The sequence below is a fragment of the Pavona decussata genome, unplaced genomic scaffold (genome assembly GCF_977016875.1).
Source record: "Pavona decussata unplaced genomic scaffold, jaPavDecu1.1 SCAFFOLD_253, whole genome shotgun sequence".
NCBI classification, from domain to species: domain Eukaryota; kingdom Metazoa; phylum Cnidaria; class Anthozoa; order Scleractinia; family Agariciidae; genus Pavona; species Pavona decussata.
This window is the reverse complement of record NW_028145656.1, coordinates 715,617-728,582: the sequence shown is the minus strand read 5'-3', so window position 1 is coordinate 728,582 and position 12,966 is coordinate 715,617. Positions and strand designations below refer to the sequence as shown.

Sequence of the window (12,966 nt, the reverse complement as noted above, 5' to 3'; positions counted from 1 at the left end):
TATGAATAGCTTTTGCAATACTGTATTTGCTATAGTCATGCAAATAAAGCTTGTTGTTGTTTTGTTGGGTACTGGCATTGGCCAAAAAAAATCTGGGTTTCTCGATGGAATATCGACTACGATGTTAATTGGCCGGTATTTCAACTAGTAAAATAAAACGAGAAAACACATTATTTTCTTTAAGCCGGTCGAAGTATTTAGTACAGGAGGGCTAACTGGGAACAACGTTACGAACGATTCGCGCGTTGCCGCTATCGTTTTGTCGTCGCTGTACCATCTTCCAAGACCCAGGGAATGATAGTCGGGACGGGCCGAAGATTTCACGAGCGAAATCGGAACTCGCCCGTTGAGTAAACTTCGCCATTCCCGCTTTGGTCCGTGAAATCTTCGCCCCGTCCCGAATATCTGCTCCTGGGTCTCCGAGGATGTCGCTCTACATGCATACTGTCGAGTTTGAGATGTCACCCGTAACCTATTAAATTATTAACGCGTTTAATGTTTTTTTTCTCCTTCTTAGCAAATAAGTCACTCAATGTTTCTACGCGGTTACCATCCAAACAGGTTACAACTGATTCTGGTAAGTTGTTTCGTTATAGAAAAACCTCCATTATGGAGCAGGTGTTAAAGATAATTAGTTATTGCTAATTGCGTGACAAACTTTACTCAGTTTTTATTAATTACAAACCACATGCTTATTTTCCTCGATTTGTGTGGTAGCGGGACTGTGCTTTTAACACTTATGTCCAGAAATACACACTGACCCTGAAACTAGTGGGTAGTTCATGTAAGGCAGCCCTTTTTGTCATTTTCATACACTGAACGAAAAATTGGATTTGCTCTTTTTTTGATTCGTATCAAAGATAAGATCAACTATAATAAAATTTTTGACAACACATTTGATGCGCATCAAAAATACGTCAAAAATGTGATGCCTTTGCATATACCTTTGACTCGAATCAAAAGTGAGTTCAAATGTATTAACAACTTTGACTCCGCCTATGACACGCATCAAAGGTGGATCAAATATGTGATATCTTTACAAATATCTTTGATTCGAATCAAATTTGACTCCACCTTTGACGCGCGTGAATCAAATGCGGCCTTTGTCACCTGTGATTCGAATCAAAGGTGGCCTTTGACATTCTTTGACCACACATTTGATGTGCGCAAAGGCGTTTTTTATATGACTTCGTGTCTGAAAGAATTATTTGTGTTTTAGAAAGAGTTAAGGTTAGGGGACACCTTGTGATGTCTTCAAATTCTTGTTTTCTTTACAAGAACCTCCCACAGCCGCTAAAGGCAAGCAGACTGGTACCCAATCCTCCTCTTCTCCAGCTAAAGTGGTAGTTCCAGTACTAGTCATAGTCATCCTCATAGCAGCCTTGATTGGTGTTTATTACATCAGACGCAGGAGAAATGAAGCGAGAATCAGGAAAGCGATTAATCGGAGCCAGACTCGCCTGGTGGATAATGGAGACCTGAACTCACAGGAATATGACTCCAATGAGGAGTTACAAGAAATATTTCCCTTGGGATAACTCTTTCCGGCGGTGGCCTCATAGTTAGGGTTTTATAGATTATGTTAATTTTGAGCATAATAGTGAGGTAAAATAATCCGGCATTATGCCGAAATAGTTGCGAGTAAGCAGCCCGGTCTGGGGACTGGGACTCGCTGGCCAGGCTGAGAGAGGTCTGGGTACGTGTCACCTGACATTTCAACATGGCGGACTCTAGTTCCTCATGGTTATCAACCGCTGACAGCGTTGAATCATCTCAACGATCCTTAGAACAAGTTGTTGTTGACTTTTTTTTTTTTATTTTCATTACTAGAAAACTTGTTTAATGTTAGCCAAGCCTTAGCGATGGAGAATTACGTCGACTGAAGAATCGCTCACGCTTCAATATATTGCGTTAACGAAAAACTGATGTGTTATTGTAGAATTAAAAATCATGACTTTTTATATGAACAGTATGGAGCATAATAGTACGATTTTGTTAATGCCTCAGCATAATAGTGAAGAAGAAATTCGCGAATATTGTGTAAAACCCTTCTTATAGTCCCATGTTCAAAAGTGGTAAACTAAGAACTCAAATTTTAATATCACAAACAAAGTTAAAACGAACCTCATTTGTGGAAAGTACAGAAGCTTTCATTCAAAGGATTTAAATTCAAAAGAACCGTCTTGCCATGAACAGCATCACAGGAAAGTACTGCTCAGTAGCTTTCATTTGAATGGTCACACTTTAGGATTTGGTCCTCAGGCTCAACAGATAGAACTACCTTATACAGCATCATAAACAGCACCACAGGAAAGTATTGCTCAAATTCTCAGTGTTTTCCTTGAGTGTTTGCATATTCGGGTACAGTCCAAATTCTGTTTATTTTAAATAGGAAAAAGGTAAAACATTTTCTGGAAACATTTGTATATTTTCCTAGGAAAACAATTTTTGCGTCGTAATTTATTAAAAAAAAACGTGTTAAGATCTGCGAATAAATACAAAGATGTATAAATGTCATTTTGTGAAATATCTTAGGTACGGACCCAAAAGAGACTGAAAAAAACAACCCCCTCCCTCCCATTTTTGCTAGGAAACACGAAAATATAGACGACGAAAATCTATAAAACGTACGAAATCTCGACGCAAGCGCGCTGGGAGACAACTTATTGTTAACTTGAATTATTTGGAGATTTTCAACTTTTATACCAATAGATAAGGAAATCAGTCAGTTGATTGAAAATAAACATAATTTTCCTTTATCTTTTAACTAAGTTTTTTGTGAGAGCTGTTAGTGTTTGTTTTTGAAAGACAGTGTAGCAAGTGTCAAATGCGAGGCTCAAAAATGGCGCGATCGCTCTTCCAGCGGCAAGAGCTCGTAGACAAAGCTGTGTAACGGTTATACAATAGTTTGACATAATTTAACATGGATGCTGTAATTAAGATCACACAAAGTAACATAGAAAGGAAATGACCCTACTATACGGAGCTGACCACTGGGGATGTGAAAATGGCGCAATATTTGGTTCGGTATATTTTGTGAGTTGGTAACTTTATCCAGTCGTTATCCTGCTGAAAATTACATTTTAAGCCTGGTTGTCACTAGAATGCAAGCACATGAGCAAGCACAAGCATAAGAGTGCTTATTTCACCGTAAAAACGACCTCGACGCAAGCACAAGGATCATTTTTTTCCTTTCTTGTGCTTACGCTTGCGCTTGAGTCGCTTTCGTTTTCACCCAGTTAACAAAAAGCTTTTGTGCTTGCGTCGCTAGTGAAAAACAGGCTTTATCCACTGGTGATTCATCCATTAGTTAAGTTATGCCTTCTTTTCTATCCCAACGTTAGTTAGAAACACACTGAATTCAGTAATTAAATCAAACTTTTGGTTTCAGCTTATAGTGAGTCTTGTACCGGTTTTCTCAGTGTAGTACCGGAAAGAAGGAATGCGTATTTGCTCAGCGTATTTCAGTTAAGACGATTTGTGGAATAGCTTATGTGTGCATTGAGTCTGGTTCTACGAAGTGATGCTTCGTTGTTGTCTGCAAATGGTTCGGCTTTCTAGCCCTCTCGCCGATAAGAACGATAAACCGTAGGTCCCGTCTCACAACCCTTGTTTGTATATAACTCTGTGGGACGTTAAAGAACCCACTCAATGTTCGCAAGGAGAAGGGGACGTAGTTCCCGGTGTTGTGGTCTGGTCTCTGTGTGTATACTCTCATGGTGGGCGCATTTGATCATCACGTCATGTTAAAATGCGCGTTACAAGTATTAAGTATCAAGTATTCAGTCTTGTTTGGCTCAGCGTTAGTTTCTTTTAAGAACTGTGGTACTGCGTTGGTGGGGAGTAAGAAACGAATGTTTGGTTTATCAACAGAGTTGATAACTAAAGGTAAATTGTCCACCATAGAGATTCGAGTGTTGACGTTTCGAGCGTTAGCCCTTCGCTGATTCGCTTCTAGCGCTCGAAACACCAGCACTCAAATCTCTTTACGGTGGCAAATTTACCTTTGGTTTACTCTGTTGATAAACCAAACATCAGTTTCTAAGTGGCTTGGTTATGCATTCTTAAAAACAAAAAATCAATCATGCGTTCATCAAGTCTTGTTAGAATGACTGACTTCATTTCTAGTCTGGTAGCGACAATTTCAGATAGAATTAAGATTCCATTGGTCATTGCTTTCATAACATTTGGTGGCTCCTATAAAGGAGCCGTTGTTTTTAAAGCGGTAAACTCAGCGAGTTTACTTGCTGCTGGTGTACTTGGTCACAGCCTTGGTTCCTTCACTGACGGCGTGTTTGGCCAGTTCACCGGGCAGAAGCAGCCTGATGGCGGTCTGGATCTCGCGTGAGCTGATGGTTGATTTCTTGTTGTAGTTCGCAAGGCGGGAAGCTTCGGTGGCGATACGCTCGAAGATGTCGTTGACGAACGAGTTCATGATGCCCATGGCTTTGCTGGAGATACCAGTGTCAGGGTGAACTTGCTTCAACACCTTGTAGATGTAGATAGCATAGCTTTCCTTTCTCTTTCCCCTTCTCTTCTTCTTTCCTTCAGCTCCGGCCTTTGCCTTTCCGGCTCTCTTCTCGCCTTTCTTTCCTGCTACTTTGGGTGCCATGTTTCTAAATCACGAAATGGATTGAAATAGTGGACAACTCGAGTCATGTTGTATTTATACTAGAATAAGGGAAGGATCGATTATCATACGGATCGAAATCCACGATCGCTGATTGGCTACTCCAACATTCATATCATTTCTTTCCTTTAGGACAAACGCGGTAAATTTTGTTTGCATGTCATTTTCCGCCCATTCTTCTATTGAAAGCAATTTCTTTTCATATTGAAATTACCTGGAACAGCGTTTTGATTGGTGCTTTTCAATCCTCTTTGCTAAAAAAATAACTATAAAGGTTGCCCTCCCTCAAGTTTGCTTCAATCAATCTTTACTTCTTTCCGGAAGACAAAATTTCTGACAAATCAATCATGGCAAGTCACGGTAAACGAATGACACAAAGCACCGAAGACAAAAGCCACTTTTCAGAAGAGAAGTTGAAAATTCTTCGTGCCGCCCTATCTATTCAAGTTCTCGCCCTCAAAAATTGGCGCAATGGAGAGGAGAGGAACACGCTGCCCTCTCGTGTCACTGGCATCGCACAAAAAGGCGTTCCTTCCAACATCCAGAAGACTGAAAAGCAGGGAAAGCCATAAATGCAAAGTTCTCATTACAAAACGGCTCCTTTAGGAGCCACCAAATGCTTCAAAAGCAATGACCAACTATACAATATTTGATTGCATTTCACGTGCGTGTGTAAATCAAAGATGATAAAAAATGATCGCAACAAATGAAAGATTAAGGCAAATCTGATATTTGGTAGCTGTGACTCTCGCACTTAACAGGAACTATTGCTAGCTCGCGCATTCTCAAAGAAGCTGCTTGAATTTTCGGTGAGAACTAACACTCTTGTTAAGCTCAACGTTTTATTGTAATCGATGATTAAACTTAGTCTAAAATCTGGTCATCGATTCTCGAGAGCCTGCCAAAAGTTGAATTTTTACGCAGCAAAACACGAGGGATGGAGTACAGACGCGCTTTAATCAACTCTCCTTCGCTTTGAACAACGCAGTATCAATCTTAATTGTCAAATGTTCAATTAGATCGCAAAAACGTTTCGTAAACTACACTTCAGTGTGCACTCTTACGGACGAGTCTCTTGGCACTCATGAACTCTTGCCGCCTCCTATACGCTCTCTCAGAGTCTGGACTCGCTCATTTTCGTTAGAATACATGCAAGTCTCGTAAACATCTGGAGTCCCGTAACTTGCGACTATCATTATTCTCTCTCGGTGTCTTGTGAGACCGACACTCTTGTGCGTTTTGATTAACTTTCCAGACCTTCTCACAGATTTTAAACCGGCTAAAATTTAAAGTTTCTATTTTAAAATGATGCTCAAACTTTCAGTCTGTTCTCTTGCAACTCCTACGCGTTTTTTATTTATTTATTTTTTAATTGCCGTGTGCTATTGCAGTAAGGTATTTCAGCTCACCAATCTTAGCCTGCGTTGCTGGCGGTTTTGTTCGCGCGGGGTCAAATATTTTGGCGGCAGAGCTGCCTCAAGGAACGGCGAAGCCGCAAGAGGTTCTTCAGCCGCCTCCTCCACATTCCTCTCGCGGCTTCGACGCTAATTAAAACCTTTCTCCGCCGCCAAAACTTTTGACCCGACGCAGAACAAAACCGCCAGCTACGCAGGCTATCAATTCTTGCAGTCGATTGGCCTTAAAGGCTAATTTAAATGTACCATTAATCGGGGCTATTTGGCCTAATTTTAGAAAGGAAATCGGCGAGCGGACGAAAATCGGTCCGATTTACAAAAATTTGTGGCAGTGGTACATATTTTTTAATCAGACCGTTTTGCAACCCGCACTACACTAACAGAGAAAGAAATCGGCTGACAGAATTAATTGTGGATAGATAGAAAGTTAATTAATCAAAAACCTTGCAGCCACAGGCTGAATTACGTCTGATTTACAACAAAATATATAAAAATGAACGAATGACAATACCAAGCTATAAAAAGCTAATACAAAAGGACAAAATATATAATTAAGAGAAACAATATTACATCATTGCTTTATGGGCATAGTGATAGATAAAATGACTTCGCACTCATTCTTGGGAGGCAGTAAGCTATACAGCTTGTGCGAGGGATTAGACAGGATGGAATTAAAAAGCTTATCACATAAGAACTCGCGGCGCTCGTGTAAGGGAACTAGACCAGTCAAAAGAAGCGCCTCATTGTACGAACAATCTGGATAGATAATACGCAAAGCTCGCCTTTGACATCTCTCTAGATCTACTGAAAGGTATTGCGGGAGGCTATGATGGTAAACAGGGCATGCGTATTCAGTAACAGGCCTTATACAAGTCAAATAGAAGAGCAAAAGTTCCTCCGACAAGCTGACGCAAAAAATACAGGCGCTTGTTTACTTTCTTTACAACCTCGAATACGTGATTATTCCACGTAAGATCGCAAGATATCTGCAAACCTAAGATCATTGCTTGTTCTACACACTCTAAATCCTGACCATTAACCTTGATTGGATCAAAGTTCTTTCTAGACGTAGCGTATTAATCGGCCCTTGCGATGGAACTTACCGATTGGGCCTATTGATCGGTACGTCTAATTCGCGCGCTTTTATCTTCCCTTTTACGGTCTCAAATAGCTTCAGCTTATCATAGGTCTTACACGTGTAATCTTCAATTTTGTTTGGCCAATGGCAACCAGCTTTTTTGTGCGCTGTCATTTACTTTCTTGTCTGCACTCTTATTTTTTTCTTATTTATTCATCATTCGCGGGTATTTTAGGAACTCACAATATTACCAGCTTCCAGTTGGCTGATAGCTCAGTTGGTAGAGCACTACACCGGCATCGCAGAGGTCACGGGTTCCAATCCCGTTAAAGCCTGAATATTTTGGGGGGCTTTCTTTTCGCAACTGCTTAAGTTGCGTAGTAACTGCGAGGATCTTTCTTCTATTTTCATCTTTTATCCGCAGTTCAAAATAGAAGTTTCATATGTTCACATTCACTCTTAACCAAGTGTTGGCTGACTATCGTAATTGTTTTTCCCGGGCTCAAAATAGCACAGAACAGACGAGACAAGGCTTGCACCACTAGTAAAAGTTATACCTTGAAAGATGGCTAATTTATAAGCTGTTCTCTTGAAAGAAGCATTTACCAATTGGCGTTAAAACAAAGTGAAAACAAGGGTCAGTTTCTTGAGAACTACATCATATACTCTAAACTAATCGGTGGCCTAATATAATTTACCGACAAAGGATGAAAAATGTTCAATTTGGTGCCGTTTTTGTGTTGTTGTCGTTACATTCATTACCGAGCAGGCGATATATTAGCGTGAGAAAAAAGCTAACTGAATTTCCGTTGCTTTGTAAATCATTTGACTCTGTACCAGCAAGATCGCCTAAAATCGAAATTAAAGAAAAATATCAAAGTTCATTTTAGAAAACTTATACTAAGCAATCGACTTAAAAGCTTGAAACGCCCAGTACAGCATAAAAAACAGCACAATAAGAAAGTGCTGCTCAGTAGCTTTCATTTGAAAGGTCACACTTTAGAATTTCATTCACAGACTCGAAAACTAGAGCATAATTCTAATTCTAATTCTTATTGTATAATCTGCAAAGGACATAGCCTATCACTGTAGATGTGCAAATGTGCAGGTGCAAGTGTTGAAGTATAATACAATGTGCAAATGTTAAAAAGCGCCCAGAGTCAGCGTTCTACAGACATTGTTCATGACGGCCTTTTTAAAGGATTGCTCTTCAATGATATGGTTTGGTAGTGAGTTCAAGTCTCTAATTGTATGCGCTATTTATCGACTTAAAATAAACCACTTATACACAGATTTGGAGGCCCACTGATTGTCTTTAGCGGTGGCCTAGGTTAGACTCTTAATGATGTGGTTCCCTAAAAAGAGAACGTTAAATTGCAAATGAACAAACTGGTCATGACTTTCGCGAGATATGGTGGCTCCTAAAGGAGCCGTTTGTTTGTGTAGACAGCGCAGTCTAACCGCCAAATCCATACAGAGTACGTCCCTGGCGTTTGAGAGCGTACACCACATCCATGGCTGTCACAGTCTTTCTCTTGGCGTGCTCGGTGTACGTCACAGCATCACGGATCACATTCTCAAGAAAAACTTTGAGAACACCGCGAGTCTCCTCGTAGATCAGGCCAGAGATCCGCTTGACACCGCCACGGCGAGCAAGACGACGGATAGCCGGCTTGGTGATGCCTTGGATGTTGTCCCGAAGGATTTTTCGGTGACGCTTGGCGCCTCCTTTTCCTAGACCTTTGCCTCCTTTACCGCGACCAGACATGTTGATTGCTTCTCGATCATTAAAACTTAGATAACCGATTGAGAGCTGTTTGTGGTTTTATAGGCAGAAAAATGACCTCTCAGGAAACGCATAAGTTTTGCTATTGGGTGAATAAAGACAAAACACTAAATGGCATGAATATTACATGGTTCTTTTTTCGTTCCTCTCTTGCACCACACGCGGTCACAACTTTCACGTATGATTTCCTCCGCAATTCAGTTCAAGCGACGAGAAAAGGAGATAAAAAACCCGAAAAGACAGAAAAACTAAGATCATCTTCGACTTGAGGTACCAACAACACGAATTCATGGCGCAGATTTCAACAAACTTTCTCTTGTAATTGTATTATCGAAACATGAATACAAATTATGTATGAAAAGTTTATAGCCAATCAGTTCTTTCTATTTCCAACCAATCATCTTTAAGACCGCCAGGTATAAAATGTTTATTCTAATGAAAATTCAACGGCATCAGTAAAAAGTTTTCCTTGTTCTTTAGTGATCTTTGAAATGGCTCGTACAAAGCAAACTGCTCGTAAATCAACTGGTGGAAAAGCTCCACGCAAACAGCTCGCCACAAAGGCCGCTCGTAAGAGTGCGCCTGCCACCGGTGGAGTCAAGAAACCTCATCGTTACAGGCCTGGAACAGTCGCTCTTCGTGAGATCCGTCGTTACCAAAAATCTACCGAGCTGTTGATCCGCAAGCTGCCCTTCCAGCGTCTTGTGCGAGAAATCGCTCAGGATTTCAAGACCGACCTGCGTTTCCAGAGCTCCGCTGTGATGGCTCTTCAAGAAGCTAGCGAGGCTTACCTTGTTGGTCTGTTTGAAGACACCAACTTGTGCGCCATCCACGCCAAGCGCGTCACCATCATGCCCAAGGACATTCAGTTGGCCCGCCGAATCCGCGGAGAGCGAGCATAAGTGGATTGCACTCCTCACAAAACAAACGGCTCCTTTAGGAGCCAACAAATAAATAAAAGCAATGATCAATGTAAGTTATAACAATGGTTTATATTTAATTTTTTTAAGCAGGTATTGGTGGCGTGAAAAGAATAAAAAAATATAACTATTTTTATAGTGGAAATGCACTTAAATAGCTAGCCGAAGCTAGTTTACAGGCATTCCACTCAGAAATAACAAAAACTACTTATGAAATTAAACATAAAAGGTTAAAAATCCCAAATGGCAGGAGGCAAACCAGTTTGCCTTTCTTGTATCGATGGCAAAACCCTTTTATTTGAATCAAAAAATCGGATTTTCCAAAATTGGTTTTGGAATCAACAAAGACATCCTCAGAAATAAAAATTTTCCTTTCGTATCATCATTTAAATTTTACCCCAAGAAACACCTTGACCGGCCGAGGACAATTCGATTGTACTTTATGAAACAACTGATGAACTTTTCACCACTGGGAAAAACATTTTTACCGCTGGTATTTATTTAAGTATTTACTTTATTTAATCCAGTTTCAGGTTTACAATCAAATTAAATCAACCGTTCAATCTGAGGTAGGCTTAAAACAGAGTACCAGACCACTTAAAAATAAGCCACCTATTATTACATCATGAACAAATGTATAGAGTTAATTAAGTAATGAAATTATCTTAAAAGTTACACAAATGAATCAATCAGGTAAAATACAATGTAAAATTTTAAAAAAAATCAACTTTAAACTTATAATAAAAGTTCATCAAATTCTTACGGAAAATTGAGAACGCATTTGATTCTCTTAAACTAAGCGGTAAATCGTTCCACAGACGACAGATCCGAGCAAAAAACGAATTCTTTAAGACGTTAGTTCTGCTGAAAGGGACATCAAGCGTTAAATGATGAACATTTCTAAGCGGCTTAGTACAAGAACGAAAAGATACATAATCGAAAATGTTTAATTTGTACACTCAAAAAAGAAAACTAAATCGTTAATTTCCCTACGATACTTCAAGGGTATCTATTCAAAACAATTTTAATATCTTTAACCTGGTACTCGTTAAATCAACTGTTTGCCTCTACGATACTATCGCACGCGACCTCTGCAGCGCGCTAGTTTACACACGTGATTTAAAACTGCAACTTGTCCGCGACAAAAAATAAATAAATAAAAATAAAACAAAGTGCGACATCAATTGCAAGTGTAAACGGGCTTGGGAGGGACAAAAAGTTGTGTTTAAAAAAGTGCGACCAAAATCACAAGTGTAAACGGGCCTTAAAACTGCTACTTGTGAGCGACAAAAGTTGTATTTAGAAAAGTGCGACCAAAACCACAAGTGTAACAGACCTTAAGGCGACTCAAGTGTTTGGAACTGAAATCCCATTGAAACGAGACGTGCTACGTACTGTGACAGCTGAAAACCGAGGGGAGACATCAAGAACAAAATTAACCAAGAGTTGTTTTCTCAGAATATAATAAACTGACGCACGGCAACTTCTGACTACCTCTCGCGATTGACAATAAATTTGTATATTTATGAAGAACAGTGAGGTTTGAGTTGAAAGCCAAAAGAAGACAAAACAGCTGAAAACAAAGATTTGCTTTAATATACAAACTACAAGAAAATGAGACAGTCGAATTGCACCCTGTGGTGTAAAACAGTTTGAATAAGAACGGAGAAGAGACGAAAAGTTAGCTTGTTTATACAGCTACCAAAAACCCAGACAACTAAATTACATCTTTTGTGTCATTGAATATTTATGAGGATATAAAGAGCTTTGACAGTTGTAAATAGGACACAAACAGACGAAAACACGAATTTTTCTCTGCACGCATCCACAATCTGAATTGCGGTTTTTTTCGCCATGAAAAACGTCAACCTTATAAAAAAATGAAATACAGTGAGAGAAGTTAACTACGACGATTTCTAAAATGCGGCGATTATTAATAAACAAAATATGTCAATAGAGAAAATTAGAATCCCCAATAAAAGGTCTTTTCTCACACCGAACGTTTTCTTATTAAAACCTAATCTCGTACATTCCCGAACCGACGACTGAGACCGGGGTACGAGATTAATTAAAACCTTAATACGACTTTGTTTAAAATCGCTCGAAATGTTTTCTGATTTTTATTTTCACTTTTTTGCAAAATGATACGAGCTTGAAATGTATTTGAAGGAAAAATTAATATCGCGACACCACAAGTCAGGCAATTATAAATTTAAGTCAACGGCAAATTCCAATAAAATTTCGTGCCATATTAAACGTAACAGATGGGACAATTCTAGGTTCTCATTTTCATTTAGCATTTTTGAGAGATGTTTTTTCAGATCCGCTAAAAATAGATCCGATAAGATTTATTACCCAATGAAATGTTTTCGAAAAAATTTATTCCATTATCGTAATTGTCGGCGTAAACACCACCACTATTAATAGGCAAAACAACCTTATTAACCGTCTGTACAATCATCAATATTTTGCCAGAGCAATTATTCGCCGATCGTACAAAAATTCGCAATAAAGCACCCACAAATCCCTCAGAAAAATAACACTAGTAAAATTCCATATTAATCATGTGACATTAGCATATCACCCGTGGATAAGGTTTAACCATTTTGCAAAATTTGAGATTTTCGGATGTTCAGATAAATCTCATGAAAAGCTTTTCACACGACACACTAATTATTTCCGGGCAAATCTATTGAGCAGGAAAAAGTTTATACCTTTAGTCCATGTGATAAAATATTGTACTTGCTATCCTTGCTGAAGCAAAACAATATCATGCCCCACGCTTCGCGTACCACGATATACAGATTACACAATTACACACAACACGCTTCGCGCGTAGAACCAAAATGGTATAGCCTGGGAACCAGAGAATGGTATTAACTTCGTGAGTGGGGGATGGACCCCTCGGGATCTAGGTTGAATAGACGGGTGAGTTGGTGGGTGCTTAACCGTTCGCCTACTCTAGCAATCTCACAAAACACGTATTATTTCAGGCCAAAATGGCTGTTGAATTCTCTTCCATGTTTAATGTCTCGGAGAGGTCTTGACGTCCATATGCTGTGATGAATGACTACCCACCCACCCACCCCTCCCACGATTATCCTTAAAATTCAATATAGACAATAAATAACTGAAAT

At 39.5% G+C, this 12,966-nt stretch overlaps 3 protein-coding genes and 1 pseudogene across 5 annotated transcripts in view; 2 read left to right on the top strand and 2 right to left on the bottom strand.

Moving 5' to 3' along the window:
• The window catches only part of LOC146456915 (uncharacterized), a 28,415-nt gene extending 25,025 nt beyond the window's left edge, over positions 1 to 3,390 (top strand). For all 3 annotated transcript variants that reach the window (XM_085092528.1, XM_085092526.1, XM_085092527.1), the window contains 2 exons: positions 518 to 577; positions 1,279 to 3,390. In XM_085092528.1, coding sequence (XP_084948654.1) covers positions 518 to 577; positions 1,279 to 1,538 — 320 coding nt within the window. In that variant the 3' untranslated portion in view covers positions 1,539 to 3,390. The remainder of the gene's footprint in view (positions 1 to 517; positions 578 to 1,278) is intronic.
• A 738-nt stretch (positions 3,391 to 4,128) lies between these two features.
• LOC146456914 (histone H2B.1 pseudogene) lies at positions 4,129 to 4,613 on the bottom strand (annotated as a pseudogene).
• Positions 4,614 to 8,337: 3,724 nt separating this feature from the next.
• Positions 8,338 to 8,907, bottom strand: LOC146456913 (histone H4). Its single transcript, XM_085092496.1, has one exon. It carries the CDS (start codon positions 8,889 to 8,891, stop codon positions 8,580 to 8,582), a length of 312 nt encoding a protein of 103 aa, XP_084948622.1. The 5' UTR covers positions 8,892 to 8,907; the 3' UTR covers positions 8,338 to 8,579.
• A 93-nt stretch (positions 8,908 to 9,000) lies between these two features.
• Positions 9,001 to 9,881, top strand: LOC146456912 (histone H3). The gene has a single exon (XM_085092495.1). The coding sequence runs from the start codon at positions 9,401 to 9,403 to the stop codon at positions 9,809 to 9,811; it is 411 nt and encodes a 136-aa protein (XP_084948621.1). The 5' UTR covers positions 9,001 to 9,400; the 3' UTR covers positions 9,812 to 9,881.
• The last annotated feature ends 3,085 nt before the right edge of the window (positions 9,882 to 12,966 follow it).

What these genes read in the sequence shown, in the direction of transcription:
- LOC146456913 (XM_085092496.1), bottom strand. Translation starts at nt 8,891, where the DNA reads ATGTCTGGTCGCGGTAAAGGAGGCAAAGGTCTAGGAAAAGGAGGCGCC.
- LOC146456912 (XM_085092495.1), top strand. Translation starts at nt 9,401, where the DNA reads ATGGCTCGTACAAAGCAAACTGCTCGTAAATCAACTGGTGGAAAAGCT.